Below are 27,864 nucleotides of genomic sequence, written 5' to 3' on the forward strand. Positions count from 1 at the left end.
ACAGAAGACCCAGCAGGTACCTTGCTGTCCTGGGCCTCAGGCCGTGAACCTATAACATGTTCCACTTGGCACAAAGGACATTGCCACCTTATCTCCCTGGCCAGCTCAGCCTTCCTGCCTTCCCCCAGGTCCTTGGGCCTTGATGTTCTTCTGGAAGGACCAACCTTCCCTTCACCCTCCCAGAGTCTTCACCATGCCTAGTCACTTTGGTGGGTCAAGGGTACGTCTACCTTCCCACATAGAGGTGGTCTCAAACATCTTTGTAGACTGCTTCTCATTTTTTAAATTTTATTAAATGTAGACTATTAGTCAAATGATTGGAAAAATCAATAGTGAAAAATAGTTCTTTAGGGTTTTTTCTTGGTGCAGAGGTGCATACCACTCTGTACTTGCCTGTCACGGGGAGCCCTGGGGATGGGGGCCTGTGTGCCTCCACCCCGGCCCCAGCCTGGTGATCAGCAGTCACAGTGCACTCTTATTATCCAGCTCCTCTGAGGAGGCATCCCACACCCTGCCTTGCTATAAATATGTACAAATCCCTGGACAGTTGAGGGCACCAGGCCCAAGGCAGAGCTGGGGTTACCTGTCCCCACACCTGCAGGATCTCCACTTTCAAGACAGACACTTGGTAGACCCTCCCCGCCCACTCCCCAGCCTCCATACCCTAGCCCTCTGCTCAGGCAGCAGCCAGCTGGCCTAGGACACGGCGGAACTGCTGAGTGCTGTGGCCCAGCTCCTTGACCCTGTCTACCATGTCCTGAGCAGCAGAGGGCGATGGATACTGCAAGGCGGCGGCCTTGGTGGTGGCCACAATGCCACGCAGGAGGTCACACAGCAGGTTGCTATAGTGAGTCACCTGGCTGCGCACGTCCGCTGCCTTTGCCTGCCGTGACAGTGTGTCCCCAATGAACACCAGCTTATGTGCGCTGAGGATGACAAACTTGCTGTGCGCCACAAAGATCTTGGGGGGCTGGTTGGTGGCCACCGCCGTGAAGAAGGCGTCTACTGCATCTGTCAGTGTGGTCAGGTTGGCCTCGCACTGCTCCAAGTAGAAGAGCAGCAGCTGTCGGTCCGAGGGCCCCAGGGCCCCTGTCCGCCCTGGCACCAGGGGCTGGGCTGGTGTCCAGTTGGCCAGGTCGTGGTCTATGGGACGAGACACCTCCTGCTCCAGTCGCTCAAACTGTTTCAGCTGTGGAAGGCAGGGCACGGTTAGGCTCTTGGCTGACGGACATGTGCAAACATCTGTCCCCATCAGAGCACTGCCCGCCATAGGAAAGCAAACCACCAGTGTCAAGGACAGCATTCCTAGCTGAGGACACGCTGGGGGTGCACAGGAGAGGTATCGTGCGCACCGGCTTCTTGAGGCGGCGCCATGGCCACACGTGTATTTCTGTTTCAACTACCAGAGCTGGGCACAGGTACTTTGCCACATATCCTGGCTGGCCTCAAACTCAGGATCCTTCTGCCTCTGCCTCCTGAGTGCTGGAATTTCAATTAGCAACATGGGTTTCCTCTCACGTTTTATGTGCCACACACTTCCCAAGCAGTTCACACTGCTCATTTACCGCCGACACCACACCTGTGAGGCAGCTACCAACTATGAACCCCACTTGGTATCAGGGCAACCAGTGAACAGCCCAGCTCAGGGTGGGGTCATCTGTCCCCTGCTGTCCTTTTCTATGCCCAGAGAAGGGGTAGTGAGAGAAGTTTTCATATTTACATTGTGCTATTATCTTCACAATCAAAATTGAATGTCCTTAGTGTTTTTCAAAAGTACTTTCTTACCCTGAGAAATGATTCAAAATATGAAGAAAACTGTGGCTAAACACAGCACTATTTATTTATAAGGAAAACGATACAATGTAAACATTCAACAATAGACATGTGGCCTATAAAAAGGAGTTAGGACCAGTGTTGAAGGCTGAGGAATTCTGCAGACAGAGGCAGAGTGTGACTGCTCACAAGCGTCATCTCGGGCAGGCACAGGGAGGCACAGCTTGTGGAGAGGAGCTGGCTGGGGGGGACAGCTTGTCCCGGCTTCTGTAACGCCTCTGGCTGCCAGGGCCTCCTGACCCTACACTGCTCTCTACAATGTCCTCGTTACTCTGACAGTAACTTCACTTGTGTCTTATGCCTGGGATTGTCTCAAGCACGCTAGTCAATTGCTACGGCCACAGCTACTCAGGAGGCGGCCGTGGGAGGGTCAGCTGAGCTCAGGGGGAGTTCCAGATGAGGCTGGGCAGCACAGTGAGACTGCCGTCTCAGATTAGTTAGCCAGAAGACAGTGACGGCCACAATGCTGGACACTGACTGGCTGGGTGGAGGACAAGCAGGGCTCTATCCCTGGGGGGGTCTCACTGTGAGGTGAGGACGGGAAGCCTCACCTGCTGCAGCTCCAGCTGGCCTTTTCCCTGCCGAATGATGTTGCCCTTTTCCAGCAGCTCCTTCTGGGTCTTCTCAAATTCCTCCTTCCCCTGGGGGGGAGAGACAAGGCCTGGACTGAGAAGTCTCTTCTGGGACAGAGGCACCAGCAGATCCCATGGGTGCAGGGGCCAGGGAACCACCAGGTGGCAGTGCAGGTACACCAAGCCCAGGAAGAGGCAGCTGCTAAAGGAAGCAGCCCCTACAGGAGGGGCTTGGCACACAGGAGGGTAGCCTTGCAGAGGGTGCACTCACTCCCCATGGCCATGGCCCTCCTGGGATGGCTCCCACACCAAGAATCAAATCCAAATCCTCCCCTTGGCCTACAAATGACATGGCATGCAGGTGTCTCCTCAGAGACCCACTTTCCTCCCACCTCCCCATTCCCCTTGTCCTACGCCCTCTAGACACCAGCATCTGTCTCCTCAGAACGTCTCTACAGCATGGAGCCAAATCTACGGCCACTAGGGAAGCCCACCTATAAGTGTTCTGGGGCCATCCTGATTGGCATTTCAAGCTCCAAGGACACAGTTAAGTTGATCACCAGTTGATCAACAGGACAAAATATGGGGAGGGCACTAGGATTCACCAGTGACCATTCCTGGAGCCTGAATCTCCCTTTGACCACAAGATCTACGTGTGGGATGAGCAGGCAAGGGAGGGTCCCTGAAACAGCGGCGCAGTCAGAGCTCTTGGGCCTGGCAGGGTGAGCACCCACCTGCAGGTGGACATAGTCATAATCCTCCATCCAGCCCCCTTCACTGTTCTCATACTGCCCATCTGGAGAGTCCTGGGAGGTGAACTTGGGGGGTGAGGGCAGAGGGCGTGACTGGATGCTGCTGGCTTTGTCAGTGGGGTTGGGGTGCAGGGAGCTGCCTCCCTCAGGCCCTGGGCCAGGGGCTTTGGTCCGTCTGAAAAGTAGTGAGGCATTGCCATGCAAAAAGGAGGCCAGCTGCTTGGCATCCTCGGGCACGGCCCGTGAGCAGGCCACCAGGCGGTCCAGGTCTTCAAGGGTGAATCCTGGGCTTCCCCGGCCACTGTCAAGGACTTGACCATGGACCACCAGTGTCTGGTACACATCCTCCATCTTCTGTAACTGCCGGCTAAGCTTGGCGTGCAAGGTGCGGTCAGAAGTGTGGGTGGCATTGCTCACGGCACTGCGGGCAAACTCCAGGAGCTCGTGTACTGCCACATGGACTGCAGCCACTGCAGCCTTCAGGTCCTGCACGGGAGGTTCCTGGGGCTCGGAGGTGCTACGCCAGCCCCCAGGCCCACTGGCACTGCCCACCAGGTCCAGAAGGTGGGCTACGGTGGTGCTCACACCCTGCTGCAGCCGAGCCAGGGACTCCACAGCAACCTCCAGCTCCAGGGGCTCCCGGCCTGGCACCACTACCTCCAAGGAAGATGCCGATTGGCTGCTGCGTGTGCTGCCTGTGCTGGAGGCCGACAGGCGCTTGCCATCTGTTGGGGCCTCTCGTTCAGCTGGTGGGGGCACAGCGTACACACCATCATCAATCACACTCCCGTCGGCCACCTCAGGAGGGAGCGCCCGCTCACGAGGCACATCATACAACGTTCCGGGGCCAGGCCGCCTCAAACCAGGGGGCACGTCATAGAGGTCAGGAGCAGGGGGTGGCACATCATAGACGTCCTCGGCTGGTGGGGAGTCTGGAGGAGGTGCAGCGAGGATCAGTGGGTGTCGGGTGGGGTCGAAGGGCTTGGGCTTGGCGAAGGCAGGAGGTACATCATAGGTCTCCTCTCGCTGCAGCGGGCCATCGGGCACATCCTTGGTCACGGAAGGAGGGACATCATACACCTAGGGGACCAAGTGGTGGTTAAGGCTGTTGTCCATCTGCCTAGCCCTGGAGCTCAAGTTCAGCCACGCAGACCCAGCTGATATACACATCCAGCATGATCCTTAGCTATGATGACTATGCCAAGAGCCTAGCCCTGGGTCTGGCTAATTTTCTGTGTCTGGCTATTCATGGATAAGATGTGGAACTCCCGCCGGGCGGTGGTGGCGCACGCCTTTAATCCCAGCACTCAGGAGGCAGAGCCAGGCGGATCTTTGTGAGTTCGAGGCCAGCCTGGGCTACCAAGTGAGTTCCAGGAAAGGCGCAAAGCTACACAGAGAAACCCTGTCTGGAAAAATGAAAGAAAAAAAAAATGTGGAACTCCCTCCCAATATAAGGGTTATATATGTGTTCAGTATGCAACATATGTGTTCTTAACTGCAGACATATAGGAGAGACTTGCTACCATACTGCCAGTGTTGCCTGGATCACCCTTACTACAATCACCCAATGTCACGGTCATTGGTAGACTTTCTATTCTGTATCAAGCACTTGGCTGTTAAATTCCTGTTGGCTCTCAAGACAATTCTGTATGATTATCAGTCCCCTTTTATATTCCAAGTGTCCTGGTTTGGGAGGCAGATTTTGTGGTCTCCTTGCTGATACCTCTCAGAGCACACATGGGAAGACCTGGCAGCAGGCCATTTTCTGAGGTTCAGAAGGACATTGAGTTTTTTCTTTTCTTTTTTTTCCTTTCCAGAGACAGGGTCTCTCTGTAGCTTTGGTGCCTATCCTGGAACTCATTCTATAGATCAGGCTGGCCTTGAACTCACAGAGATCCCCCTGTCTCTGCCTTGCGAGTGCAGGAATTAAAGGTGTGCACCACCACCACCACCACCTGGCTAGTTTCTTCCTTTCTTTCTATTTTTCTCTTTCTTCCTAATTAATTTACTTATTTATTTTTTTAATGTGTATGCATGTTTTGTCTGCATGTATGTCTGTGAACAACATGCATGTCTGGTGCCAAGAGGTCAGAAAAGGATGCTGGATCACCTGGGACTGCCAGACACTGCATGGATGCTGAGAACTGACCTTGGGTCCTCGGGAAGAGCAGCCAGTGCCTTGACCACTGAACCATCTCTCCAGACAGCCTGGGCATTCAGACTATATTTGTCCCCAGAGCCAGTAAGGACAGAGCCAAGGTCTGCAGACAGCAGTCAGGCCCAGCGCACACACTCGTCCATGCTTTCATCAAGCCGACTGCTTACCGAATGATGGTTGGATGGTGGCAGGCCTTTCTCCACACTCGGAGGCACGTCATACACATCCATCAACGGGTCTCTACCGTTGGGGCCCTTGACTGCCATGGGGGGTGTGTCATACACCTGGAGGGCACAGGAGAGGGTGCAGTGACTATGACTGTCAGAGACACCTGGTTTAATGGGAGAGTGCAAGTCCCCAGAGAAACCTACCGTGGGCACCTGGGCTGTGGCTGCTGTGCTACCCAGGCCCTGGCTAGGCTGAGAAAATGCAGCTCCCACAGAAAAGCCCAGTCCTCGTCCTCTCCCATGCCTCTGATCCCCAACACTTACCTCCTGGCCATACTGGCTGGGAAGCAGTCCTCGAACAGGGGGCACATCATAGATGTCCTGAGGACCTGGAGCTAGGAGGTGGCGTGGGGTGTCATACTCATCCTGCTCTGTCTGGGAGGCCTCGTACACATAGCCCTGTCCCACTCGAGTAGGTACCACCACCTGGGAACAAACAGCTGGTTGCACCACTGGCCCACAGGAAACCACGCTGAGAGGGAGGCAAGGCACACAGAGGGAGTGGTGGGCTCTGCAAGGGTGGGCTCGGAGGCGCTGCTTCTCATTCCCTGTGTTCTCCCTTTCTAGAGTGAGTGCAGCGCTGGGGAAGTAATTATTAGACCCCTAGGTTCTGTTGAGAGCTGCCTGGTTCCGAGCCATGAAACAAAGTCTCCACAGCTGGATGACCCAGTAGATTCCACAGAGCAGGGTGTGTGTGTGTATGGTTACACACAGATGACAAGATGGGACAGGAAGGGTACAGGCCTGGCTCCAGAGGCAATGCCGGCGGGCAGGGGCCAGCCTGCACTGGTCCCCGGCACAGCAGGACCAGAGGCCCCATGTAAGGTCCCCTGTGTCATTCCTGCTGACACCTCTCAGCTGTCCCGCCCCACCAAGTTCTGCTCAGCAAGAGAGCGACCTGATCACAGGACCAGTCATCTCCAGACTCTGGAGGCAGAAGATGCAGCCTGGGAAGGCAGCAAACAACCCTCCCTCAGTAGGACTAAGTAACAGTAGACTACAGAGCATAGTGACCTCAGAGCTAACTCTTGAGCAGACACACAGGGCTAGGATGGAAGATCAGCAAAGGAATTCTAACTGGAACCACTGTAGCCACACCATCAGCTGCCTTGCCCACCTGAAAGGGTAAGGCCTTAGTGGGAGCCACTGGTCAGAGGGAGCCAGCCCCTTCTTTCCAACATCAAAGCTGTGGCTCCGTATGGAGGGTAGGCAGGGGTGGGGGGGTTATACTCTGGGATGCTTATGCACTACCCCCAGGACCATGCTGTCCCTCACAGCAGCACTCAGCCTGGGAGGGATGGAAGTGTGCCAGACAGCCTCCCTTCTACAAGATTCTCCAGCCAGGCTCAGGGTAACCTCCCCCATGGGGCTCCCTGTCCAGCCTTCTCCACAGAAAGGCCTTTTGTTCTCTAATCAAAGGGGATGTCTGGGACAGGGTTGACTCAGGGCCTCCACACATACCCTGCCTCCTTCAGGCTCAACACTCTAGAATCCAAACCAAGCTTCAGCAGGCATGAAGGTACCAACATTATCCCCAAGCCCCCTGACCCCCTGCAGGACACAGGGGCACCCAGCAGACCCAGACCTGAAAACCTCCCAGGCAGCACATCTGAGCTAGGCAGTTGATATTCAGTCCAGCTGGGCTTCTGGGCTGCCTCTAGCCGACAGCCTGGCAGGCTGGTGTGTGCCACTGTGGGGCTGCGGGGTCTCCTCTGTAGGGTGTCCCCACCCACCAATAACAGGGCCTGGGGGCGGAGTTGCAGCTGCCTCTCCAGACTCATCTCCCTGCTCAGGCCCCAGACTTGAGTCTCCTCCAGGGCTATTTTTAGACGTTGGAACCTGCCCATGGCAGAGCAGACTGGGGCTGGAGGGACGTGGCAGGTTAGACAGGCCTGTGGCAAGGCCTGAGGCTTCTTTAGGCCAAGGCCTCCTAGGTGAGAATTCAAACCCAAAAGATAGTGAACCCTTTAGACAAAGGCAGGCCAGGTCTCAGAACAGAGCATCTCTGCTTTGTCAGCACCCATCTGGGCCTCGTGTAGACAGGGCTGTAAGCACAGGCCAGAGGGTCTCACTGCCAAACCCTAGAGGTCGGTCCTAGGACTAAAGGGCAGGGCACCGCCTATTCCTACACCTCAGTCGGATTGACAGTAAGCAGCCACATCGACTAGTGAATAATTCTGTTAGGAAAACAGCACTAGAGAAAGCGGGGGAAAGAAGCTCATCAGGGAAATGGATTCATCAGAGAATGCTGAGCTGCTAATCACAGGCTAACTGCTCTGCACCTGATGCCCCATTAGCAGGTCCTGGAGGGAGACAGACACACACACACATCCAGGCTTTTGGAGGGTTGTTGTTTTTCTCTCTGTCCTCTACTCCCCATAGGTTTCAGGGAAAAGGGAGATGAGCCCAGAAGCATACCCCAGCCTGTCAGTCCTAAATGGGATGAAACCTCTAGAATAGCCCCGACTCTACCGGGACCAAGGCAGGGATCCAAGCAGCAGGAGTCAAGTAGGAGGAACAAAGACAAGAGGAGTCTCTCTTGGCTGTTCATTCTGTTGGGGCCCCACCTCTCCAGACAGCTTGGCTGCTGATCTTTCCCCCTGCAAAATGGACAACATCCCACCAGCCTAGGCCAGCTGCTGGTTTGGGTGCTCACAGTCTAGCCCTCCTCTCATAAAGATCTTGCTTTTCCTTTTTTGGGAATGGAGGACCACCGGAATACTATGGGGCAGGCAGGTGCCTACTTTGCTGAGCATACCATCACCTTTTGCTGGCCAGGAGTGCTGCTTCCCATACGTTCCCTACCCCTGGCAAGCTGTAGTTCCTGACCCAGGAATGCGCCTTCAAAAGCGGCCTTGCACAGCTAGATGCCTTCCCGCTGGGGTCCTACCTGCATGTTTACAGCCTCTGTGCTCATGCCTAGCCAGAGGACCCTGGATACTCCTGACCTTGCTTTCTCCAGCCACACACCAGATGGCTGGCCACTGCTCCAGGGCTCCACTCTCCTGGCCCCGTCCTTCTCACTTCCTCCCACAGGTACTGCAAGCTGTGGCACTACCTTCTCAGTCCTGCAACGAGGAGTCTTAGTTTCAGACACCAAAGGGGGAGCCCTAGAGGCCTCTGAAAGCAAGACCGGAAATGTAGGCACAAATATGCACCCTAGGAGTTTACCACCATGCTCTTTGTAATAAAATCAAATCACATGGTATACAGAGACATAAGTTAAGAAATAAAAAATGTATTTTAAAAAAGTAGTGGGAGTGGGGGCCCTGGAGAGATGGCTCAGAGGTTAAAAGTGCCTGCTTGCTGTCCTTGCAGAAGACCCGAGTTTGGTTCCCAGCACCACATCAGGCAGCTCACAACTCCTGTAACTTCAGTTCTCTTCTAACCTCCACAGACACATGACACAGACAGACAGACAGACAGACGACACAAACAGAATAAAAATCTCCAGGTGAGGCTACAACAGAAACAAAACTCGGGCAGCTACTCCCATCAGTCTTGGGAAGAGATTTAATGACCAAGAAAATGCTTTTGGTATCTTGTGATGGATTTACAACTTCAAAATGCAAAAATAACATGCATATAATCACAGACTTAGAAGGCTGAAGCAGGAGGATTGTGGGTTCAAGGCCAGTGGAGGATATAGGATGTAATGAGGTCCAAGCCAACCTGAAAGATAGAGTAAGCTACCTAAAAAAAAAAGTACATATACAGATCTGTAAAAGACAAACAGAGAAGATGCTAGACGAACTACGCCAATGTTTCTCAGTGATTATTCCTTGACTGAGGGCTTATCCCTAGACTTTCTCATACATTATGCATTGTCTATGGCAAACAAGCGTTTCTCTGTTAAGATAAAAGCAGAGGCAATGGCCGCCCAGCTCAGGAATGACAAAGCTTCTCAGGCTTCCTAGGCTCTCAGTCAGGTCACAGTCTTGGAACAGCTCCACCAACAGCTGGGGCTGGAAAGGACACAGCTAGTGAGCCTCTAGGTGAGTGAGGGAAGGCGTCTTGGCTTCTCCCTTTGGGCTTCCTCCTCCAGCCTAGATGAACAGTTGTCCCAGGATAATCTTAATGCAAGGACAGGAGGTGAAGAACTGACTGGGACGAGTGTGATATGTGTGCATGTACATGTATGTGTGGTGAGTGCATGTGGAGGGATGGAGCTGGGCCTGGCTCAAGGCTCATTGAACAGGTACTATTCCCAATTCTCCAGACAGCCGCTCATGCACACATGCATACACGCATGCACATATGCATACACGCATGCACATATGCATACACGCATGCACGCAGGCTTCTATTACCTGACTAAAAGAGGCAGGAAGTGTAAGAAGTGGGACTCAGGGACCCTTGGTGGTCAGGTTATGGGCCAGTGTCTAAGAAATCTCATCCTATGCAGGCCTGTGACTCCTAGTCAGGCCACTGGATACCAAGCTTCTCTGTGGGCAGGGATGGGGTGACACTACCTACTTTCTAGGTGGTACCAATTAGGTTCTTGGCACCGGGTGGCTTTAAAGACAGAGGCTCTGTGCCATGGCTGAGCATGCATCTGGCCAATGTCTCACCAGACACAGCTCAGACATAAGATCACTCTGGACCAGACGTGATCAGAACACAAAACTGACTTGGCTGGGCTTATGCTGTGTTCTCGTTCTCTCTCTCCCTCCCCCTCCCTCTTGTTTTTTGGAAACAGGGTTTCTCTGTGTAGCCCTGGCTGTCCTGGAACTCACTCTATAGACCAGGCTGGCCTTGAACTCAGAGACCGGCCTGCCTCTGCCTGCTGAGTGCTAGGATTATAGGAGTGCACCACCACCGCCTGGCTTATGCTGTTCTCTTAAGGGCTGCTGTGCCCACCACAGTTGGCTGTTTCCACCAGGCCACCACCTGCCTAGCTATTAAGGCCTTATAGTGGACAATAGATGAAGGTATGGAGGAGATGTGGGAAGCTGGTCATGGCAACTCTATCCTCAATATTTGGAGGACAAGTCCAGAAATTCCATTCCTTAGGTCTTTTTTTACTTTGTTTTTTTGAGACAGGGTCTCACTATGTAGCTCTCTGGCTATCCTGGAACTCACTGTGTAGACCAGGCTGGCCTCAAACTCAGGAGATCTTATCTGCCTCTGCCTCTTGTGTGCTGGGATTAAAGGCATGAGCTTTGATACAGGAAAACAGGCCAAAATGAATGCAAGGAAAAGTGGCTCCCGATTGAGTGTGACAGCAGGGAGCCTCTCCTTCTGCTTCAGTCCTGCTTATTCCATGGGCAGCATGGAGGAACTGAGGGCCAGACACAGCCTAGAGCCCAGAGGCCCCGCCTGCCTCATAGAGATGGAATGTCCGTGCAGCCAGGACAACTAAATGTGCTAGGTCTCCACCAGAGATGACTGCTGAAGGACTGGTGTGAGCCCCCGAGCACAAGGTAGCGTCCCTCACCCCATGGGGGCCCAGAAGGCCACAGGGGCCAGTGACTGGACTGGGAGTCCCTCAAGAGCTCTGCTCCTCCTCCTTCCTTAGAGAAGTCCCTTCAGTGACACACTCGGCCACCTGATAAGGCCCACTGCCTAGCCTCCCAAGCAGCTGGATGGGCAAAGGTCAACAAGCATGTAAGTAACCTCCAAGAAAGCTCCTCAGGAAATGTGTAGTCTCTTTTGTCCCCTCCCCTCTTCCTGTTGGCCACAGGGCAGACCCACTGGCTGGATCTCAAGCAGACCTATGGGGTCTGGCCTGCTCGCCTCGTTTATAAGAAGAGACACGGAACTCTTCCCACTTCCCCCCGCTGTGTTGTCACTCCAAGCCCTGCAACCCCATTTTCCTGGCCCACAGGCTTTATGCTTTGCTGTACTTTCCACTTGGGCCAGACTAAACTGACCAACGTGAACTGCGCAGGTGCAGCTTGGGTATCACTCAGGCCCCTGAGGCCGTCCCTGGCCTGCTGCTCACTTGGGATACAGGACACGTCTCCACACCTCTAGACCTGCCACAGGCTGTGTAACCTGTGGTTAACATTTTCCAGTTCAGGGCAGCCTGCTGTAGACTCCCTCATCCACTATGGCCAGCTCAGTGTCCCTTATTCAGATAAGTAAATGTAACTTCAGATAAATACATACGTTTATCCAGTTACCTCCCTCCTTGACTTCAGACCAAACACACAGAGACACTGGAGTGTAGCTACTCTGGTGACCAGGCCCTGGGGCCTAGGCTAACCCAATAGGGCTTTGCTGTGCCAAGTTGGCCTTACCTTTGCCGGGGGCTTTGTTCCCTCCCAGCTGCGGGTGTCCATAGATGGAGGGACTTGGTAGATGTCATGCCCTATGCCAGCGGAAGGTGGCACCTGGTAGATGTCCTGGGCTGGACTTCCAGGCCCTGGGGGCACCTGGTAAAGGTCTGTGGCCGGGCTGGGAAATGAGTGATGAGGTGTCTGCTTTGAGAATGTGGATATCTGTTTGGCTGGGGGTGACTGGAACTGTGGGTTGGGCCCAGGGGCTTGGTAGAGACCTTGCTGAGCCTTGCTGGGAGTGGGTACCAGGTACACACTGTCAGGCTGGGGCTGGTATGCAGTGGGGAGCATGGGGCTATACTGGGAAGCCGGGGGTACCGGGGTATGGACACCCTGAGGGAGGTTGGGCTGGGGCTGGGGTGGAGTGGCAGGTGGGCCTGGTCCAGGCCCTGCTGGCTTCTTGTCATACATGCCAACCAGGATCTTGAGGCGGTTACCAGGGACAATGCCCTGGCGCCCATGCAGCGAGCAGAGCCACCAGCCATCCAGGCCCTGTGTGTCCCGCTCCAGCACCGTCATGATGTCACCCTTTCGGAAGGAGAGCTCATCCGGGGACTCAGCTACGTTGTCATAGAGGGCTTTGGCCAGCACGTTCTGGGGAGAGAAGACATAGGTGGACATGAAGGCAGGAAGACAGGCACAGGCCTCACCCAGCTCCTACCTATTCCAGAATCAGTAAGTACCCAGCTTTAACTTCCAAAAAGAGACTTAGTCACATCTGAAAATAGCAGGGGGCCTTTGCCCTCACTGCTTCTGCCTGTCCCCCAGCAGCAAAGCGGAGCTGACCCCAGTCTATCTTTTAGTTGAGCAAGGGCCCCTCAAATCCTCGACAGCAGCAGCTGCTACCAGCTGCCATCAACACTCCCGAGATGGCTCTTTATATGTGACTAAAAACCATTCCTGGGTCTGGAAAGACGGCTCAGCAGTTCAAGGGAGTTTCCTGCTATTGCAGAAGAATTGAGTTTTGTTTCTGGCATTGACAGTGGGTAGCTCACAACCTAGATCCCGGGGACCCAATGCTCTCCTCTGTACTCTGTAGGTACCTGTACTCACTTGTGCGTGTATACAGACACAGAGACACCACATATAATTAAAAATAATAAAATCTTTTCAAAGTTCCTTAAGTCATGTGACAGTCTGTACCAGAAAAGTTAAGGATAATGACAATACAGCCACTAAGTTACCAAAGGATAGTTCAGTAGAGTTGAGAAACTAATTTGACACAGTTTCTTAAGATAGAAACACTGGGGGGGGGGGGTTCCCAAGTTCACCTACCAAAACGCCAGTAATTAATGGAGAAACTTAAAAAACTGCCCCTTAAGCTCAGAAGAAAGCAAGATGTTCTCCCCATTCTAGCTCCAAGGTTCAGACCCCGTGTCCAGGGCATTGCAATTCTCCAAGAGGAAGAAACTGATGGGGTGAGGGAGGACCACGCACATCACAGGGGACAAAACGTTCATCCTCTGCAGACCACATGAACATCTTTGTAAATTAGAAGAATCCAAGTAGACGACTCAGCAATCGATGAAAACGTCACAGCAAAGACAGAACAACAGACGTGTTCTGCAAACTCACCACGCACACCTTGCACAAGACTGGAGAGGACAAAATGTTTTTACTCAAGCAAAAACTTGAACAGAAGGAAAAATGTGCCAAGTTCCCAGTGAGACAACCTTAACACTGTACAATGTTCATTTGCCCATACTTTCTTAGTACAGTAGCCTGCCCATCATCATGGTTTCACTTTCTGTGGTTTCAGTTAGTTACCTATGGTCAACCATGGCCCAAAAATATTAAATGAGAAATTCCAGAAATAAATAATCCATAAGTTTTCAATTATCGGCCATTCTGAGAAGCATGACAAAATCTCCTACTGGTCTACTCCACCACCCTGGGTCCAGCACATCCATCCTATCTGTATGTGCTACTTGCTTATTATCCAGGCTAGCAGATCTGCTCAGCTACTGCAGGGCTTACTGCGTTTGAGTAAGCCCGACTGTGATGGCCCCAAAGCACATGCACACACATAATAATTCTTACATATTTCAAATTTGCCCGAGAGAAGCTATAAAGGTGCTTCTGCTAAGGGAAAATGTTAAAGTTAATAATTTATGGTTTTAGAGAGACCAATCACATACCTTTTATTATAACATATTAATTGTTCTACTATTGTTATGAATCTCTTACCATACCACATTTATAAATTAAACTATTATAGATGAAAGCCACGTATGGCAGAGCAGGCCTTTAATCCCAGCACTTAGAAGGCAGAGGCAGGTGGATCTCTGTGAGTCTGAGGCCAGCCTGATCTACATAGTGAGTTCCAGGCCAAACAGGGATATATGGAGAGAACCTATCTCAGACAAAAAGAAAAAACAAAAACAAAACCAAAACAAATCTACTATAGATAGACATGTATTGGAAAAAATATAGTATACAGAGTGTTTAATACTAACCTGAGCTGGGTGGTCGCAGTACATTCCTTTAATCCCAGCACTCAAGAGGCAGAGGCAGACAGATCTGTGAGTTTGAGGATAGCCTGGTCTACAGAGTGAATTCCAGGACAGCCAAGGCTATACAGAGAAACCCTGTCTCAACAAACAAACAAACAAAACTAATCTGAGGTTTGGGGCATCCTTTGGGAGTCTTGAAATTCACTCCAGAGACTGAGGGGAGAATAATGTGAACTCAATATAATTTAATTGCATCATAATAATTCATCATGATAAAAGTGCCATAAGGCTTTTTTTTTTTTTTTTTTTTTAAAAAAAAGGAATTCTTTTACAATGAAATGGAGGCATAGAGGCCAGTAAATAACCACTTCTAAAAGGCACAGGCACTCTTTTCTAGACATGAGAACGCTAAGCAGGACAGGGATGGGACAGGACAAGGGCTGGGAAGCAGAGGGAAAAGGCTAAGACTCCACAGAGAGGAAGGCAGGAAACTCACTGTAAGAAGGCAGCCAATGTGGACACTGACCTTGGCATTACAGACTATCAATCAGGACTCAAATACAAATGGCCTAGTGCTAGGACAAGGAAAGTTAATAGGAATTTGGAGTTCATACAATCAAAAAGGAAAAGATGCCAGGTGGGGGTGGTGCACACCTTTTAGTCCCAGCACTCAGGAGGCAGAGGCAGGCAGATGTCTGTGAGTGTGAAGCCAGCCTGGGCTACAGAGTGAGTTCCAGGACAGCTAGGGCTGTTGCACAGAGAAGCCTTGTCTCAAAAAACAAAAAAGGGTACAAGACCAACAGAAAGCCCACAATATATAAAAAAGTCACCCAAGGGAAATCAAATGGATGCTTAGAGTTCCAGCAGGAAGAGACACAGAGGGATTATGTCACACGGTCCTGCAGGTGTCCTGGTATTTAAGGAAGTGGTGCAGGCAGTATCACAGGCTTTACTGATCTTAAGAGCACTCAGCACCAGGGTGCTTGCCCATCACATATGGGGCCCACCTGTATTGACCACGGAGCAGTGAGAGGGTAAAGGTAAGGTGAGGCAAGGCAGCCCCACCCTCCTGAGTTAGAGTAAGAAACAAATGTGTTATGGGTCAGAACTTAAAGCTATGCCCACCTACAAAGCAGTACCCTCCATATGTCAAAGACAATGGTTCAGGGACAGATCCCAGGCACATTACTAATGTGGGTGCTTCTGAGGCTCCAGGAAGAAGCAAGAGGAAACCAGGAGCATCAAGCAAAGGAGAGCAGCACCTCCCATCTTTACTGGAGCTCCCTCCTGTCATCTGTCACAGCTTTACAAGAACTGGGTACTATGTCCTTTCCATGTCAGACACTCCCAGAACAGCAATCTGCACTTCATGTGGCCCAGAAGCCAAGTAGCCTGTGCTGGAGCCATGTGACTTGAGGCAGGAGGCTGTCAGTATAGGAAACAGGGAAGAAGGCACAGGAACCCCGTGGGGGGCCAAGACGCCAAGACTTGAGCGGGTCTGCTGTCACTGCCTCCTTGCCCAGGAGCTGGGCTTAGAGATGGCAGAGGGCAGGAGCAAGGAAGGAGTCTGGGCTAGGTGTGGCTGGGACATGGTCTGTCCTCCAAGAGCAGCAGAAGACTGTATGCATGCTTCAGGAGGGCTGGTGGCAGAGCCTGATTAAGACCCCACTGGGCACTCAAGAAGGTCAGATGCACCCTTCTGGCCTTCAACCAAACATCAATTCTGGGTGACCTACAAGGTCCCTCCTAAGACTCTGGGGCTGAAGACACAAGAAAGATCTAGACTTGAAAACAGGACCTGGGCTCTGGCTACTTGCTGTGTGGCCTTGCCTACTGAAACTCAAGGGGCAGAACTGCCCTCTGGCCAGGCTGCTGGCACACAACCTGCAGTCCCAGCACTTGAGAGGTGGAAGCAGAGAATCAGGAGTTCAAGGCCTGTGCTAGTGAAACCCTACCACAGGAAATCAAAGCTACATCAACCAAACAACCAAAAACATCCCCACCCTCTGGACCTCACCTCCTTCATGGAACCAATTAGGAGCTGGAATTCAGGCGGCAGGAAGGGCCATACCCTAGGGACAGAAATCCAGAGTGGGAGCTCAGGCTCTGAGGAGAGGAGTCCCAGGGAGCTACCTCTGATTTCTTTCTCAGGCCTGCCACACTAAGAGGTATCACCAGCTGCCATCTGTTTCTCCAGGACATCTTGAACTCTCCAGTCCCAGAAAAGGCAGGGGCAGAGGAGCTAGGAACCAAAAAGAACAAGTCCCAGGGAGAGACCAAGTAGGGAAGACACCTAAGGAGGGCAGAGCCCTGAAACTGCCACAGTTCCTGTGCTCTGTCTACACCAGTTACAGAAGGTTTAAAGTGCACTGAATAAGCTGGGCACTGAGTACACCAGTACTTCCAGCATTCAGAAGAGACTCTGAGTTTTAGGTTACTTTGATCTACAGTGATATCCCCACCCGCTCCAAAAAAACTCCACAATAAAACATCATTTGCAATTTTAAAATGAGGTATCAGAATATCACTAAAAATACTCAAGACAATAGGGATGGATATTCTCTCATTTACAGAATTTTTCAATAAGTATTTCTTATTCTGAAGTTGAAAAAAAACTGTTTTGAAGGAAATTAACCAAAATTAAATATGTATGAAAATGTCATAAAAATATCCTGTTACTCTGAAAGCTAGGGTTTTTTTTTCCTTCTTTCTTTCTTTCTTTCTTTCTTTCTTTCTTTCTTTCTTTCTTTCTTTCTTTCTTTCTTTCTTTCTTCCTTTCTTCCTTTCTTCCTTCCTTTCTTCCTTTCCTTTCTTTCTTTTTTTAAGGGAAGGGAAAAAAAAACTTATCTAGGAAAAGAAAACAGTGGGTCACATGCCAGGCCCTGGGTCAGGATGGAACAGAGGCAGGGGTCCAGAGGCCAGAACCCCTGGAGGAGCAGGCCGGGATGGGAACTACCTTACAGCCCACCAGGCTCACAGTCCCATCCCCAAGCTGCAAACACGAGAAGCAAATTTCCCAAATATGGTCTGCAGCCGGCCTCCGGGAATCACCAGGCCCACCCTCCCTCAGTGACCCCAGAACATCAAGCCGCCTGGCTGGGTCCCCTAGCCCCTGCCCTGGTGACCACAGGAAGTGCCAGCAGAGTGAGTCACAGGGAAATTCCCTCCAGCCAGTCAAAGGCGGGTGGAAGTGTAGACAGAAGGGCCTGCTCCTGAGTCCCTCACCTCTTAGGATTGCTGTGCAGGGAAGGCTCAGAGGGAGGCCCACTGGGCGGGTCTGGAGACACCAGGAGAGAGCTAAGGCATAAGGCTAGGAGCATCTGCTGGAGGGAAGGTTCAGTAAACAAGCCAAGCAGAGAGGAACTGCCCAGCCCAGGTGAGCCGGCGGGGCTTCTGGCCTCCCAGATGCTAGCTCTACTTAAAACCCATATTCACTGAGTGCCTGCCAAGTACGCCTTGGCCAAGTAGGGTTGTAACTGTACAGTCAAGGGCAGCTGGAGCCGGCTGGGAAACACCTCATGGACTGGGCACGTGGCATCAAGAGCCTGGCACCAGGAGTTCCTCTGCCTGTGTCAGCTGCTGTGCTCTGGCCCAGAGCCCCTGTGGCAGCCTCTCTCCTGCCCAACCCAAGTCCTAAGCACTGCCAGTGCCTGACCTATCGACTTCTTCAGCTGGCCCAGCAAAGGCCCTCTCAGCCTCTCTGCCTCCCTAGTTATTACTCAAGGCCACAGTGCTCCTTCCCTCTCTCAAGTCACTAGGCAACAGTTCAGCCCCAGACCAGCGTCCAGCTCTCCCTCCCACTGCTATGTGACCTTGGGTAAGTCCCTTCTCCCCTAAACACCACACCGTCACAGCTAGGATGACAAAGCAGGCTTCAGGAGACCCTACGTCTGTTTAACAAGATTACCCCGGCTCCTGAGCTTGCCAAACTCCTAAAGCCGTGGTTCTCCACATGTGGGTCCTAACTCCTTAGGGGATCACGTCAGATATTTACATTACCATTCATTAACAGTAGCAAAATTATAGTTATGAAGTAGCAACAACAATGTTACGGCTGGGGTCACCACAACGTGAGGAACTGTATTAAAGGTCTGGTCGCAGCACCAGAACGTTGAGATCCACTGTCCTAAAGACAGTGCACACCCACCCTCTTGAGGCCTGGTCAGCACAAAGCTTACAACTGCAGCGGGCAGAAAGACATCCAGCAATAATCTGCCCTGTCGAGGACTGTGGCTCAGTGGCACACTTGCCTGGCTTGTGTGAGGCTCATGAAAGCAATAATTTGCCAAGAAGGGGGAAAGTGGGGTGCCAGAAATAACGAAGGACAAGACCTTTGCACACACGCGGCCTTCCTTCCTAAGGAAGCAACACTCTAGCTGACTCCCTAGCTGAGTACATAGGCACAGCAAAGGTAGAATCCAAGGTGCTGGAGCAGGAGCAGTGAAGGGAGACTTCTGTGACCCCAGAGTGGCACAGACAGGGGCTGATTACTGTAGGATTCCACAGCTTATCCCTGTCATCCCGGGGCCAATAAAGGCCACCCAAACAATGCCTTCCTACAGCCAAATGAGCCCAGATGGGTCCAAGTCCACGGCAGCCTGAGCATGCCCACTGCAGTCACGCTTTCTCCCCTAGCAGTCTCCCACGGGACTGTCATGACTGAAGCTGGAGAGGCAGGCAGCTTCCTGAGCCCATTTCCCAGTCTCCCTCAGCTGAACAGTTGTATGGCTCACGCTATGCTCTATGTGTTGTCTCAAGCTCACAATGGCTACAAGTGGGACTCTAAGAGATGCAGAGCCAGGTTACAATTACCTGTACAGACAAGTGGTTCTCAACATGTGGGTCGCAACCCCTTTGTCAAACTCTATCTCCAAACTATTTCATTATGATTCAACAGTAGCAAAATTACAGTTATGAAGTAGCAACACAAATAATGTTATGGTTGGGGGTCACCACAGCATGAGGAACTGTATTAAAGGGTCACAGCGTTAGGAAGGCTGAGAATCACTGGTCTAGACACCACGGAGGCTACTGCCTGGCTTGCCAATCTCTGACCACCTCACTCTGGGAACCTACTGCTGCCTCCTACATCTACAGACCCGTACCAGACATCATCCCCTTTCCTTCTTCGGGAAGGCCCATGACTATCTGAAGACACCCACTTCCCCTTTTGCCCACCTCACATACTGCCATTTCTTGTTATTGCCTAATTCTTGTTCCTAACTCAAACATGGGAAGCACAAGTCTATCTTCAGCAGAAGCCTGGGTGCCAGAGCACCAGGCTTGTCGTAAGAGGAGCCACAGCAAGTGCCTGTTGAAGTCAGTAGAGCCAAGATGACCCCTAGCTTGATGTCAATGTTCCCTATTCCACACAACATCCTTGTACATGGGAGGACGGTCCCACAGGCACTACCTGGTTGAAAATGGCCCCCATTGTGTCCTGGGACCTGTGAAGGCCTCAGACCCAACAGGGTTCAAGCTAGCAGAGGGAGAACTGATGTGACGGTTATTCTTCTTAGCTCCAGCTGCCTTACGGGGAGTCCTGGGAGTACTGTGGGATTCCCTAAACCCTGACGATGGGGCAGGGTGCAAGCTGGTGGAAGACACTACAGTTTCCCCTCCACAGAGCAGTGCCAGCCTGGGCCCACTTACCAAAGGACGCCCTGCATGCAGGCTCAGGTCCAGCTGGTTCATACTCATTTACACAGCAAACCATGTTCTCAGCAGCCCTAAGCCAGCTCAAGATGGGAACCAGGTGAATCAGAAAAGGAACTGGGCAACTTGACACAACCAGCAGGTTCCTAATGACAAGAGTGAATTTTACCCTAGGTCACAGGCCGAGCTCCTTCCTGCCATGTTCATCTCCCTTCATCTTCAAAACTACCCCAGGACACCAAGAATTATGTCTATCTTATCTAAAGGAAAGCAGAGGTTCAGAAAGGATACACCTGTCTGATCCAGAGACAAGGAACAGTAGAGCTAGGTCTAAGGCTCTGAGATTAAAGTGGAGTCAGGATTCACCGGAAATGCTGAGCTTCACAGAATCCTGAAGTGTTAACTGCACAAGCCTTTCCTACCCTGCTAGTCCCACCCCAACGCATACACACTGGCTCCCACCCCAAGCACAGAGCCTCACACACAGCAGGCACTAAGGAAACACTGGCTCCCTTCATACTCAGAACCACTGCAAATGTGAGCCAAGTTTATTTCTGGGATAATCTGTTTGCTTGTCCCAAAGCCACCTACCCAGTGGCCAATGGACATAGGCCCAGTGAATGGGTGCCCAACTGGCAGTCATGCTCACCATTTGTCCTCACTCATGCCCAGGTATCCACCTGGAGGGTCATGTAGTCATAGACCATTGACTAGGGACCTGGCAGCTCTCCTTGCCCCAATCCAGGATCCAATGGAGTCCCGAGAGATGGCACTTCTTTTCCCCTCCTTCCCTATCCTGACAAGTCAGCTTTGACAGCATCCTGCCCTAGCATTCCCATGGACAACGAAGTAGCCAGATCATGTCCCTGATACACTGATATGGAGCAAGAGTGTGAGAACCATGCTCAAAATGGCTTGTGCATGAGCCCCACATTCCAGAGCCATCCCAAGGGAGCCACAGCTCCAGTCTCGCCTTCCTCAGGAGTATGTCCAGTACACAGGCAGGGAGGGCACAGTGGGTAATACCAGCTCCATGTCTGACACTCTGCAGCCAGGGCAAAGGTCTGGAAAAGGAAGGAGTGAAAACCCACCTGCAGAGTGTGGCCACTGCCAGGGATTCCCCTACATACACATACACTGTCCTTGGTTCTAGTAGCAGCAGCTAATGACTTTGTGTCCAGATCCAGCTCTGGGCCGGAAGCAGATTCCTGCTCCAACTCCTGCCAAAGTGTCACAAGTACCATACCTTTGGGAGTCTGGGCAGAGGTATAGTGGCATAAGGAATCCTCCTGCTGTAGATATGGCATCTGCAAGCCTCCATCACACCACAGAGGGTGGAGATACCTACTGCTTCCTTCCCTGGCCCTGGGATTCTAATAGAGGATTTGTGACCCTATCAGCAGACTGGCTCTAGTTCATCTTTGTGATTTGGTGCCTTAGCAGAGTTTAGCTTAAGACTGACCCTTCATTTCAGGGACAATATGGGGTCCAGAATAGAGGCAATCCCCATCCCTGACTCTGCCATCATGGAGGATCCAGAGATCAGAGCAAAGGGACAGTAGGATCTTAGTACGAGGCCTTGGTTTATTCATTTTCAGATCTTTAGTCTCCTGGGGCTTTGACACTCTATAGCCCTAAATAGGCTTCAGCAGCTCATAATATAGTTCATCTTCCTGAGCAGGGACAGGGGGATAGTATCACAGAAGGTGTGGTTCTCCAACATACAAAACACACCCCCTCCACTCTCTACCCGTCTCACAAAGGCCTGACTTTGTAGCTCACCTAGAGATGGGAGGGTTACACCACGATAGACGTGGAGCCTTGACTCTTCTTAGAAATCGGAGGACCAGACAAGGGAGCCTAGCCCCATCCTCTGGGTCTGAGGCCACCCCATAACCCCTCCATGCTGGGAAGAAAGGCTATCTGCTGGAGAGTGATCCTCATCACCCACCTCCCAGTCCCCAGTATCAAGCCTGAGTAACACTGCCTCTTTCCAAAGGCCTCCCAGCCTGAGCAGGTTGGGTTGGGGCAGGGTACAGAGAATAAAGCTGTCCAGTCTTGGGGTAAAATTGTGGTGGGGCCTCCTGAAAGAATGGATGCTAGCAGAGGACCACAGTAGAGCCCGACAGCTACTCAAGGCCAAGTTCCCTCATCCCAGACAAAGAGTGGAGATCATAAATGGTGCAGTACATACAGACCAGGTTCAAAGGACTAACTCACCCTCTCTCTCTCTGCCTCAGTCTCTACACTTATAACCTTGCAACCAGGATGGCCTTTCTTGTGCAGACAGATTGCCTTGAGACACTGCCCTAACTTCATTCCTTGGCCAGACATAAGGAGATCGCACAGCATTCACTCTCGCTCCGCACAACCACTAATGGCCAGAAGCTCCAGTCTTCCTCCCCTGACCAAAGGTGACTTTGTTCGCTCAACCTGGACTGCCTTACGCTGCCCTGCCTCCACTCAGCTTCCAATGGGTTCCTTCCTTGCTCAGGGCAAAGGGGAGGTGAGTGCTGGTGCCAGGAGGGTGTGCCGGCAGTTCCTCCCCAACGGCTCCCTTCCCTAAGGCACCACCTGGCTCCTGATCCTCTAGGCACCCACACCTGCTATTCTGGCCCATCAGCCCTAGCTAGTCACACCATCCAACACTCCATCCGAGAAAGGAGGGCGTGTCCCTGGAGCAAGACAATTGGAAACTTTCTCACTTAGCAAGGAACGGACACATGGTCGTTATGTGAAGGTGACCAAACTCATAGCAAACCCTAGATCGGGAGCGTCTCTCAACCTAGACCTTTCTACACCGCAGAGCTGTGAAGATAAGCTGCTGCCCTCAAGGGGATTCTCCCCAAATCCCCCCAGGTCCTAACCTGTAGCGGCTCGCCGCTCGCCTGCAGCCCTCAGCAAATCTCTGCTTCTCAGAGCCCCGCAGCATACCACCTCGGGTTCGGCCTCAGGCAGCCCGGCCCGTGCCAGGACCCAGGAGCTGCGGACGCCGAGTGCGACACCAAAGCTCCGTGGGCTGCGGGGGGTCGAAAATCTGGCCGAGGGAGGAACGACTCGCTAAGGGGCCGAGCTGACCGGTACCTCTGCGGCCGGAGGGACGCGCTGGGCCCGCAGGAAACGTCCTCCTCCCCTCCCGCCCGGCCCCGCGCCCACACTCACCAGGTACTTCATGGTGCCCGCCGGCCAGAGGCCGCGCCGCCCGCGTACCGCCCGCCGCCCGCGCCGCACGTCTCAGCCGCCTCCTCGGCCGCCCGCAGCCGGTCCACTTCGCCCCGCCCGCCGCCGCCCGCCGCCGCCCGCTCCCGGCATGCCCAGCCGCGCTACCATTGGCCACCGCGGGCCCCCATGCAAATGAGACGCTGGGTGGGCGGGCCGTACTGGTTCCAGCCCGGGGGAGGTCCCCGCCTCCCGCGGCCGCCGGCCCGGCTTGTGAAGGTCCTCTGAAGACGCCGCCCGGCCCCATCGGTCTGCTCCGGTGCAGCCTCTCCTACCCCTCCAGATGCCGGCCTTCTGCCTTCCTCACCTACCAACCCAGGAGTATTCCCACGTGTGTCCGCGGCATCCGATTCAGACCTGAATTCCCAGGCAAAGTGGAGGGAGTATGCCCCAAGAAACAATTACTGAAAGCAATAATAGCGCATGACTGTAGACAGGCCTTACTGTGCAAGGATACCAGGAACCCCGCATGATGGTTCATGCCTAAGCATCCCAGCAATCGGGAGGCGCAGGCAGAAAGCCAGCCTGGGCGACAGAAAAGACCCCAGGGTTGGCCAGCTACAGCTACAGAGGGGCAGCAACAACCCCTGCCCCTCTGTATTCCTCGACCATATAGGATTTCAGCTGGTTCCCTGAAGCCCACGGGGAGTGACACCAGGGCTAACTACGTCCACTCCACAAATGCCTCTGGCCACTAAGCAAGGAACTAGAGGCTTGCCAACTCGTGCTTCAGTTCTTCACTGAACTCGGTGAAGGTTCCGGAAGCAGGGTCTCCACGATCAGGTCACAGTCATGCCCTAGGAGGACCCCCCACCCCATTCCTGAGTCCTGTCCAGACACAAAACTCGTGCCCAGCAACCTACTTGAAACCTGCTCCAACTTGTCTATTTCAGGAACGTCGAAATGTGCACATTGAGAACGAGGGAGGAGGAAAAGCACCCGGGGAAAGCAGTGGACAGAGCCTTGGCTCACCTCAATGCTCCTTGCTAGGTTTCAGGTCAGTAACTGTCACCCAAGCAGCAAAATCTGGATGCCGCAAATCTCTGAGCACAGACTGCTGGGAAAACTGGAATGAAACTAATTTCAGACCTCACAGGACCCTGACCAGTCCGCAGTCCCAGCCCCTCACTGCACACTATCAGGCAGCTTCTGATGCCAGGAAGCAGTGAGATAGACCCACTTAATTTCAGCATAAAGTTCTGGAGAAGGTGGGTAACACACACATGCTCAAAGCCAACCTCCACAGGCATTTGTGCAGACTTTCTCTCAGAGCTCCTTCATCAGGGGCTGGGCTACAGCAGCCCGGAGAGTGCTCACAAGTCCTCTGAACACCTGGTTAAACCAGATTCCTGGGTCGTAACCCTCCTGAAAAAGCTAAAACACCTGCATTTCCCCAGGGTGTCTGGCTTAGAAACCGCCGGCCAGAGCTCACAGCATGGGGGAGGGGAGGGGCAAGGAGAAATGACCCAGTGTCCCGGAACATTCTCTCCTGCTGGTCACCATGCCCTACTCCTCTCTCTCTCTCTCTCTCTCTCTCTCTCTCTCTCTCTCTCTCTCTCTCTCTCTCTCTCTCTCTCTCACCCTCCTACATCCACCTCCATCCAGCTACTCAGTGGGTCCAGGCTAGTGGGAACATGCCTAAGCATTTGTCCCAATGTGTGGGGTTGAAGGGTCCTCAACATGTCGCTGGGTCTCTACCTTGAGGGAGGAGCAGGATCCAGGAGTCACTGCCAGACCTGTAGGGCTCCAAGGGGATAGACAGCCTCTATTCCACCCCTGGCCAAGAACCACTTCCAAAGAGCAAATGACCGAGAGTGAACAGAGCAGGCATAAAGTGACTTGCACGAGATAAGGCACACAGCCTCTCCCCTCCCGAAGCTTGGGCTGGACAGGGAGGCAGTGACTAGCCAGGACCTTGGGAAAGGGAGACCCTCCTTTCTCAGAAACAGATTAAAGTGGCACTGGGGGAGGGCTGTGGTTATGAGTGTGGAAGTGGGGGAAGGGAGCTGGACTCAGGCTCAGGCATTTCAAAAATTTGCTCCTTTTCCACTTAAACACCGCCCCCCCCCCCCAGCCTGTGAGCCTTGGAATGGCATTTCCGCTCTGGAAACAAGACCCCAGGACTGACACCCCACTGTGCTGTTGGGGGTGTGGCGCTGCTTCCCAAGCTACTGGAGAAGGAGCACCCATTAGGCTGGTTATGCTGCGTTATGTGGAAGAGCGCTGACAGGGATACTGTCTGCACACATCTGTGGCCTCTGTGCTGGCCTGAACACACGTGCCCTCCCCGGCACCGACACATGCCGGCTGGGGACACATGCTCATTTCATGCCCACGGCAGCCTTGCAATACAAGCTTTAGTGCTGGCCCCACTTTACAGGGGACAAAACTGTCACACAGCAATCCATGTACAGGAAGGACAGGGCTGACATCCAGAGGAGGATGGTGGGGATGTTAGACCTTAACCTACATGGACCACGCTGCGGTAGAAAGGGCACTTGGGGACAAGGACACTCCAGGCTAAAGCTAGAGACCTAGGTCACATTTGGGGCTCCAAACAGACAGGTGTCTGAGAGCCAAGAAATCCCTCCTCTCCCATATCCCCCCCCCCAAAATAAAACCAACAATGACCCTGCATCCAGCACTGGGGCCAGCACTCCTCCGAAGTTTAGTTTCATTGATGAGGGCTGTGTGTAATGAGGTAGAACCTTAGAGGTGGCTCTTGTGGGAAGAGCTAGCCTGAGACCTGAGAGGAAACCAGATTTTTTTTTTTTTGAGACAGAATTTCTCTGTGTAGCTTTGGAGCCTGTCCTGGAACTCACTTTGTAGACCAGGCTGGCCTCGAACTCGAATTCACTGAGATTCACCTGGCTCTGCCTGGGATCAAAGGCGTGCTCCACCACCGCCTGTCTGGAAACCAGATTTTTGCCTGAGCACACAGACAGACATAGGCACACGCTGCAGGCACACACGGGGACGAGCACACAAAAGTGCAGCTCCACACAGGTGCAGCATACACCGACAGGCTCAGACACACACAGGTGGCTCTGCAAAGGAGGCGCTGGAAGAGGGTGCCGCTGCAGAACCACTGCACAGGCATGGCCAGCCCACAGCTCCCACCCTCCAAGACAGTTGTCAGCCATCCCAGGAGTGGCCTGGAGTCTCTGCCAGCTCCAAGATGAGCTCACAGGATGCAGGGGGATATCACTAACCTCTGGGGCATGGAATGGGCACTTGCGTAGTAAACAGAGGAGGCCACTCAACTGCCTATTACTGCTTGTCCTGGACCCTACTGAGAACAGCCTGGGATAAGGTTGGAGTCTTCTGGCCTTCTGAACCTCAGAAGCAGTACAGGCCCCACAGAAGAGCTATCACCACTTAATGCCCTGTAATGTCCACTGTAGCAGTTACAACGGCAAAGAAGGAAAAGGAATAACGGAAATACTCAACTCTAGGGGAACGCCTGAACAAGCCAGCCCCTCCAGGAAGACCATGCAGCTACAAGAGAACCACTTCCAAAGAGCAAATGACCGAGAGTGAACAGAGCAGGCATAAAATGACTTGCATGAGATAAGGCACACAGCCTCTCCCCTCCCGAAGCTTGGGCTGGACAGGTCAGCTGATGGCCAGCTCTGGGAGCGGCAGTGGGAAAGGATTTCCTGAGACCGGAGGTGAGCACTGCAAGCCCCAGGGACAGGAAGACATGTTGTCCCTACAGGGCCACCGGAGCTGTCGCCTTCCTTTTGAGAGGGATCCTCACCGTGTCAAGCTCAAAACCTGGGCAAGGCTACAGGGACCCTTTGACACAGTCTATCACATCAGTCAATCCTCACCACTCTGGGGACAGGAGATGGAATGCCACCATCCAGAGGCTCAGAGGGCAGTGCCTCTGCCAGCTTACATGGCCAGGAAATGGCAGTAGAGCTTACATCTGTAACTGCCCATTCATCAACCCAAGCACGTCCCTACGGGAAAGGACCCCAGGTGACCTCAGCACAGTGTGGACTCCTAGGGCAGGTATTGGCACTGTAAGCCTTAGAGCTTCCCTGTGCACCAAGGCTGGAATGACCAATGAGAGCATTCACTCCTCGTTACAGTAGTAACTCTGTAGAAAGGTGGGCGGGGCCCTACAGCCTGGAGCCAGATTCTTCCTGGTCAGCCATGTCTGTTGTCATCCTTCCTGCGAGTCCCCATGGACTTGATGCAGGGCTAGGATTGAAAGATGTGAGGTCCCCGCTATGTAGGGACAGCCCAGGGGTGAGAAGGGTACAAACTGACTGAGGCCTCCCAACAAACTCCAGGGTATGTAAAAGCAGCACCCCTCGCAACTCCTCCTTCTCCCTCCATGTGTGGTCCTGGACATTTTCACATCTTCTGCGGCAGTGGCACTTTCAGAGAAGTGCTTCTTTCACACAGGACTCCCTTCCAGCAGAGGCCTCACTGGGTGCTGGCAGCCAAGGGTACTGGTTACTATTGCTCCGTGTGTGGACCAGAGGCTGGGGACTAGTGTGGCTGCCCTTGTGGCTGCCTCTGGAATCTGACTCTTGCTTCCTCATCCCCTCCACATTAGGGAAGAGTCAGACTAGCAGAGGAAACCTGTCAAGGAAGAGAGGAGCAGGGAAGAAGGACACGGGAAGCATGGGACAAGTCCCTGTCCCTGGAGAGAAAGCTCAGGGGCTGGTGGCTGCCCTACTTCTGTCTGCAAGGCTGGGTG

At 53.0% G+C, this 27,864-nt stretch overlaps 1 protein-coding gene across 3 annotated transcripts in view; it reads right to left on the reverse strand.

Moving 5' to 3' along the window:
* Nucleotides 1-271: 271 nt before the first annotated feature.
* Nucleotides 272-27,864, reverse strand: part of Bcar1 (BCAR1 scaffold protein, Cas family member) — a 38,132-nt gene continuing 10,539 nt past the window's right edge. For 2 of the 3 annotated variants that reach the window (XM_028892751.2, XM_028892752.2), the window contains exons 2-7: nucleotides 11,785-12,417; nucleotides 5,807-5,968; nucleotides 5,483-5,599; nucleotides 3,140-4,237; nucleotides 2,385-2,474; nucleotides 272-1,189 (exon numbers count right to left, since the gene is read on the reverse strand). In XM_028892751.2, coding sequence (XP_028748584.1) covers nucleotides 677-1,189; nucleotides 2,385-2,474; nucleotides 3,140-4,237; nucleotides 5,483-5,599; nucleotides 5,807-5,968; nucleotides 11,785-12,417 — 2,613 coding nt within the window. In that variant the 3' untranslated portion in view covers nucleotides 272-676. Of the gene's footprint in view, nucleotides 1,190-2,384; nucleotides 2,475-3,139; nucleotides 4,238-5,482; nucleotides 5,600-5,806; nucleotides 5,969-11,784; nucleotides 12,418-23,093; nucleotides 23,199-27,864 lie in introns of those variants that run through there. The other variant, XM_028892753.1, reaches the window with a different exon arrangement.

Source organism: Peromyscus leucopus, chromosome 5 (genome assembly GCF_004664715.2).
Source record: "Peromyscus leucopus breed LL Stock chromosome 5, UCI_PerLeu_2.1, whole genome shotgun sequence".
NCBI classification, from domain to species: Eukaryota; Metazoa; Chordata; class Mammalia; order Rodentia; family Cricetidae; genus Peromyscus; species Peromyscus leucopus.